This window comes from Symphodus melops, assembly GCF_947650265.1.
Source record: "Symphodus melops genome assembly, chromosome: 16".
In the NCBI taxonomy this organism is placed as follows: Eukaryota; Metazoa; Chordata; class Actinopteri; order Labriformes; family Labridae; genus Symphodus; species Symphodus melops.
The window spans coordinates 23,760,185-23,767,684 of NC_136706.1; the positions used below are offsets into that span (position 1 = coordinate 23,760,185).

Sequence of the window (7,500 nt, forward strand, 5' to 3'; positions counted from 1 at the left end):
TCAGAGAGCTGCTCTCTTCCTGTGTGATCATGAAGGAAACCTGCTGTGTTGAAGCTTCTCTGACAACAATGCAGCAGCCAGTATGTCCTCCTTCTAACTTTAGATTCTGCTCCTGAATGCTCTGGATTTGATTGGACCAGAGAAGGTAGGCGGGGCTTTGAAGGCCGTTTTGGACGCCCCTGGGTTTGCCAGATATGAGAGCAGTTATCAGGTGAACAGGTGTTGCAGCGATGGAAGCGGGCAGTGGAACTGCTTCAGATAGAAGTGATTGTACCCGAGCTAAAAAGCCTCTGCATGTTTCTAATAAGCTCCAGCAGCAGAAAGCTGCTCAAACTAGGATCAATGTTGGAGATGAAACATGGAGAGAGGTTAGAACGCAGAAAGCTTTACAGACCCATGCAGAGCTGGCTAAACACTGAAGCTACAGTGTCCACCACATGCAGAGCTGGCTAAACACTGAAGCTACAGTGTCCACCACATGCAGAGCTGGCTAAACACTGAAGCTACAGTGTCCACCACATGCTGACCTGTGTGAGAGGAGGGGGTGGAGCCAGAGAGCTCTCTGTGATGATTAGAGTTTAGACTACAGTACTCATTTTAAACACTAGGGGGCAGAGTTACATGCTGCTCCTTTAGATAAATCTCAGTATATAACAGACACTGTATACAAATGGACAGCATACTTCAGGTGCTGACATTGTTAGTTATGGGTTGTTTTTAGTTGTCACCTTTGGGTCATGTTATCCTTTATAGTCGACACCAACTCAAAACATGCTAAAAAAGATTTCTATGTGGTCAGTCACTTTTCTCGCTGAGCTGCTGACACAGGTGAGATTGGCGTTTGTGATCTGACGGCCGCTGTGGTCTCCTCGAATGATTCCTGCAGGAAAAACCAGATTGATGAACATTGACACAGTCCAACACGTCTGCAGCCGCACAGAGACGATGAGGTGAGCTTCATTCTTATTTTTCAATGTTTAAAAGGAGGAATGTGTAACTTCTCGATCCAGTAGGTGTCGTCCTCGAGCGCCAACATGAAACCCTCCTCCATACTGAAGCGCTCTCCTCCCCTCGAGTTCACAAGGAGGACTTGTTCAGCCATCACCTGAGTCCTGCATTTGTTGTGTTCACATGCTAATGTTAGCGACCTTTAGTTAGCTCGTAGCTTCACATTGCACGTGAATGTTTCTCGACGCCATTCCTGTGTTGAGAAAGAAAACTGTAATTAATCCGACACCTTAAAGTCTGAAGACCACCAGCATAGATATAAAACACAAAGAACACACACATTTACAGCAGTCTGCTGCTAAACAACTTCCCAGAATGCTTTGTGCTGGTGTCACCGCAGCTTCTTAAAGACTTGTTCCTAATTTTCCACGACTTTTAAGATTCGTCAAACAGACAGAATCATAAAACGTGTTTAATGGGTGACAGCTGCTGCTGGTTTCCTCGCACGCCGTTCCCCGCTCTCTGCTGAGGGAAGTCAGAGTGTCATCAAAGGTTTCACAGCGAGCCGAGATCAAATCCTTCGTCTTCAGATCTGTCTGATGAAATCAGCTGCTGGTTCGTCAGAGCGTTCATTAGACCGCTCGAGTTAATCACAACGCTTTTATTCAAAGTGATGAACATCAAAGAGGAGGAGCCAACAACAGGAAGTGAACACAAACTGCTTTAACACCAATCTGACTCACAGGAAGTGACCAGAGACAGAGCACAGGTGCTGACAGGAAGTGACCAGAGGCAGAGCACAGGTGCTGACAGGAAGTGACCAGAGGCAGAGCACAGGTGCTGACAGGAAGTGACCAGAGGAAGAGCACAGGTGCTGACAGGAAGTGACCAGAGGCAGAGCACAGGTGCTGACAGGAAGTGACCAGAGGCAGAGCACAGGTGCTGACAGGAAGTGACCAGAGGAAGAGCACAGGTGCTGACAGGAAGTGACCAGAGGCAGAGGTGCTGACAGGAAGTGACCAGAGGCAGAGCACAGGTGTGACAGGAAGTGACCAGAGGCAGAGCACAGGTGTGACAGGAAGTGACCAGAGGCAGAGCACAGGTGCTGACAGGAAGTGACTAGAGGCAGAGCACAGGTGCTGACAGGAAGTGACCAGAGGCAGAGCACAGGTGCTGACAGGAAGTGACCAGAGGCAGAGCACAGGTGCTGACAGGAAGTGACCAGAGGCAGAGCACAGGTGTGACAGGAAGTGACCAGAGGCAGAGCACAGGTGTGACAGGAAGTGACCAGAGGCAGAGCACAGGTGTGACAGGAAGTGATCAGAGGCAGAGCTCTTTCTAAAATTATAATTAAAGTTCATGTATCATCATCAACAGCTGTTCTTAAGAGTCCCGGGATACTCTGGGACTCATCATCAGTGACGTATCCTGAGTTCTTCGGGTTTCAAACCATCAGACACCCGGTCAGACAGACCCTGACCTTTGACCCAGGGGTCAGACCTCTTCATCCAAAGCCATCATGAGGCCCTCTCTGCGGCCTCGGTGGCGGTCTTGAACGCTCTCCCTTTAGCAGCTGCTGTGATGCCAAGCAGAGCAAAGACCGTGCACGGCGTGCGGCCTGCAGAGCGTCTGACTGCGTCCCACCTTCAAAGATACATCATCAATCCAGCTGTTGTGTTAAACCTCACCTTCTCCATGTTGAATCAAACTGTAACTGTTTAAAAGCATGCAGCAGCTCTGTCACATGTCCCGAAATGTCTCTACTGACATTTGACCACTGGGGGGCAGTATCAGACCGGAAACTGCTTTTAAACATTAATATGATAAAAACATTCTGCTGTCACACATTTTTGACTTTCTGTCCTTCACAGATTTCTGTTATTTATGAAAGTTTAATCTGTGATGTTTTTCAGCTTTGAGGACTCAAGTCATGAAACATAAATCAGTGCTTCTAATTCCAGTGATGTTTTTAAAGTTTAGACAGACTGAACTATATCCAGACTGATTTAAAAAATAAAATAAAAAAAACTATAAAAGAATGTGTTTAATTATTATTATTATTAAAAACTGTAATATGTCTTTAATCTAATGTTCCTAATCTGCAGATTTTTAGTTTTCTATTTTAAATGTTTTGACAAAATAATGCACGTTTCATGGCAGCCACATAAAATGCACTTTTATCACTGTCAATAAAATATGAGGAAATTATTTAATTTATATAACATTTCTAACTCTAAACGTTTTTATTTCATTTTTATTGTTTTTGTGGATTTTATAATAAATTCTAAAGATGAAGAGCGTCCTCCCTTTGTTACCCAGATAAAACACTGCTCGTCTTATAGTTTCATATTAAATTGCAGACGTCCTCGCCGCCCCGCGCGCGCGCTGCTCTCCGTCTTTAATTTCCCCTCATACACGCTGCTCACGCGCTCATGGAGGATTTGGTCTCGTGATGAATATCGTGTTTTTTTTTAACTGATTTCCACTGATCGATGTGACAGCTTTATTACAAAGTGACGGAAACAATCTCCGGTTTATTTTGTGTTTCATATCAGAAGGTTTTGAAGAAGGATTTTATCTGACAGTTTATTTCATCTTTGAATATGCTAATTATAGAGCCGGCTGCACGTGCGCTGATTGCATCATTTAAATGGATTCAAACACACAAACTGGTTTTAAATTCTGCAGCAGTCCTCCTACCTGAACATGTTACGGTGTTTTTCTTATTCTAATAAGAAGAATAAATATTTAGCATTATTTACTGTGTTTATATTTTTCAGTTTCACTCTACTTTAAGTATTTCTACACCGTCCCTGTTCTCCTTCCTCCTGCGGGGGGGACATAATGTGAGGGGCTCCAGCAGGCCTCACAAACTTAAACTCAGGCATCTGAACAAAATGTCTGACAGCTGTTTCACTGCAGTGTTGATGTGAAAACCAAAGTTTGTCAGTGAAAGTAAACAAAGAGAAATGAAGAGAAAGCTGTCTATAGAGAAAACAGTCAGGACATGATGGACATGATGGGGATCTGTCCTCCAGCGTCCTGCTCTGTGCGTAAAGACACGTGGTTAGCTGATGAGGGATGCCCGGATGTTTGTGCACTTTGAGATGAAGCTTCTCAAATTTGTTCAATAAAATCTACAAACTAATTGTGCTTGTTGAGTGAACTTTATGGTTGCTTATTCTCATTGTGTGTGTGTGTGTGTGTGTGTGTGTGTGTGTGTGTGTGTGTGTGTGTGTGTGTGTGTGTGTGTGTGTCTACACGATGACAACGCTGTAAAAAGTCACCAAAAAAAACTAACTAAATTATTTAAGTAAAGTAACAAAACAGACATTTAGATAATAAACACACACATTGACCTTTTTGCTGTTGACCCTTCAGGGCCACCGTCCTGGCTCCTGAACACCGGCCCACATTAAAGGGGGGCAGGCTGGAGCCGGCCCGGCCATCGGGGTTTCAGGGTCTGCATTATTATGAGACCTTTTTTTCCCATGATGCTTTGTGTTTGTGGGGTTTTGATTTTCAGTTTTCAGATGAGGACTGTGTGGAGGCGGATCCATCGAGCACCAATAACAGAGAAAGTGCTCCATGAGGGGGGTGAGGACTAAAGGAGGAGGGGGCTGTTCTCCTCTCTGAGTCTCAGTCCCTCAGCTCAGGATGCCACAGAGTCCTCAGGACCTCAGGATCCGGATCATCCTCTTCTTCTGGATTTACTCCCGCTGAAGCTTGTTTCTCCTCTCACAGACTTTTCGCAGGATTTTTTGGGGTTTGACATTTTTCTTCTCCGTCAGAGGAGCGCGAGGAGAGCTGCGTGGTGAGCGGCGCGTGGACAGAGGCGCGTGGACAGAGGCGCGTGTCCCTCCGTGAGTGCGTAAAAGATGCTGAACGACATCAAAGTGGAGGACAGACTGAGGACGGAGGACAGCTGTGTGCACCAGAGGAGCGGTGAGGCCAAACACATGTGTGCTCGGGTTTACTTTGAATTCAGTCTCGCGAGCTTTAACAGCTTTGATTAGTTAACAGTTGATTAGTAATTAATTTTTTTGTTGGAAAAAAATTAGGCACAGCTTAAAGGAAAAAGTCATGAAGCAGACCTTCATGATTCACCACAAATAATCCGAAATGGAACAAATCTCTGCTCTTTGACTTTTTGTTTTTCCCTCGCAGGCTCGTGAGATATTACGGCTCTCTTCTTCTTCTTCTTCGTTTTTTTTTTTTTTTTAACTGTTGATGTCATCATTGTGAATATAGCAATGCTGCGTCTGTCAAAGCTCCCCACATTAAAACAGCCGGTTTTAACACACACTTTAATTGTCCAACATGCTCCATTTATTGTATTCATAATTACAATTTAGCACGCGCGCGCTTTAAATAAATCCCGGATGAGCAGAGGGACAAAAACAAAGGCTGTAACCCAGGAGAAATAATGACCCACAGAAAGAAAAGCAAAACTCTAAACTGTCTCCGTCCGACGAGACACGAAGAGAAGAGAAGAATAAAAATCCAAAAACGAACAAGAACAACCAGAGAGAGAGAGAGAGAGAGAGAGAGAAGAGTCAGGCCTCGATTAACAAGAGCACACTGAACGCGTCTGACATTAACACAAGTACACAGACGCACGCGCACGCAGCCGAATAGCAACCTTTCCCCCCCTCACCTGTTGGTCATCCTCCGGCCTCTGAGAGAGAGAGAGAGAGAGAGAGACAGAGAGAGAGAGAGACAGAGAGAGAGAGAGACAGAGAGAGAGAGAGAGAGAGAGAGAGAGAGAGAGAGAGAGAGAGGGTGTAACAGCCCTGATACATGAATTCATAAAGTCTCCTCTTATCTTTGTGGTTTCTCACTCTGACGAGTCAGACGATCCCTGCAGCGAACACTGCTGGCACACATGCAGGCCTCTCTGCAGCCTGGAACCACCACACACACACACACACACACACACACACACACACACACACACACACACACACACACACACACACACACCTACACACACACACACAGATTCAGAGTCCTGATCACTGTGATGTTCCGTCATTTATTATTGTAATAGTTTTATAGATAAGAGGAGTCTGACTGTTATTGACCTGATTTAACCTGCAGACAAAACTCAGAGCTGAGTGCAGCAATAAACCAATCAGAACACAAGAGAGCACGAGCCTGAAAATAAAAACACACCGAGTCCAAAGCAGAATCATAAACAGGAAGAAAAGACTAAAATAACGGAAAGAAATATGAAGTGCTGAAACACTGCGCATGCTCAGGTTCCACGGAAAAGCCCTCTTTGGTGTACCTGAAGGTCACGTGTCATAATCAGAGAACAGCAGGTGTGTGAGAGGTCACTGATTAACTGCCAGGTTTGATTCAGCTGCTGCGCGCGCGCGCATCCTTTTTTAATTCTATGTTGAAGTGATCAATTTTAAGAAAGCCAATATTGTTTAAAAAAAACAAAAGTCACCCGAGGGACCAATGTGTGGTGTGGAGGCTGTTATGGGCGCGTGCTCAGCTCCAAGTCCATTGTTACAGATTGAACATTTCAATCCCTTAATTTATACATCATAAAGGACCTCTGACACTCTCATCCAATCACCTGCCGATGTCACCAGCACGCGCTCAGGTTCAGTACAAGGATCACACAGGAAATTAAAGAAAAAGGTAACCTCTCGTGCTGCTGCTGTCTGTTCAGAGGGAAACACACACGAGGCCTGAGTTCACACTCAACATTTATTTAACAGTGTGAATTTATTCCTAAATGTGAATCTGACCTGAACTATTTATGTCACCTAAAAACGTAAAAATAACCTAATAATAATAATAATAATAATAATAATAATAATCTTAGTATTCAATAATTTGTGTTTCGAAATTCTCTTTAAATTTAATTATTCGAGCTGTTTTTTTTGCTTCCTATTCCTTAAACACATTCTGCGTTTTATTCAGATATTTTTTTTAACCGAAATAATAAAATAAATATTTATAAAATCACAGAAAACTGTTTTTTTAATTCTTTGTATTTAATACCAGGAGAAGGAAAATAAAGAATAAGACAAATGAAGAATAATTATAGATATAAAATATATTTTAAATATATTATGTATATATAACATATTATATGTTAAATTAATTTGCTGAAGGAGTCCACGAGGAGGGGGTCCACGAGGAGGGGGTCCACGAGGAGGGGGGTCCACGAGGAGGGGTCCGTGACTCCCTCTAACTGAACAGCACTCAAACAGAAATTAATTCTTCAATAATAAATATAAATAAACTTGAAAGCAGAGAAGGTGTTTGAGCGGGTGCACATCACAGATCATTGACAAATGCGCGTGCACGTCAGACTTCAGGTTGATCCCTTCACGTCACATAAAAGCGCTGACGTCCTCCTGTGTCCCTGCAGTTCATATACGTGTATAGAGACCCCTCACGAGCCCTCTCCGTGTCCCCCCTGCAGGCTCGTGCTCCCCCCGGCAGCAGCAGCAGCAGCAGCGGCGGCGGCTCGTGTGTGTGGGCTGCACGCGGATCATCTCCGACCGCTTCCTTCTGCGGGTCAATGACGCG

At 44.3% G+C, this 7,500-nt stretch overlaps 1 protein-coding gene across 1 annotated transcript in view; it reads left to right on the forward strand.

Annotated features, from left to right (window-relative positions):
- The first annotated feature begins 4,413 nt into the window (after positions 1–4,413).
- LOC306837199 (LIM homeobox transcription factor 1-beta-like) overlaps positions 4,414–7,500 on the forward strand; it is a 23,126-nt gene continuing 20,039 nt past the window's right edge. Inside the window, exons 1-2 of the mRNA XM_079364766.1 lie at positions 4,414–4,893; positions 7,394–7,500. The exon at positions 7,394–7,500 is cut by the window's right edge and continues 104 nt beyond it. Of these exons, the coding sequence (XP_079220892.1) occupies positions 4,827–4,893; positions 7,394–7,500 (174 nt within the window). The 5' untranslated portion in view covers positions 4,414–4,826. The remainder of the gene's footprint in view (positions 4,894–7,393) is intronic.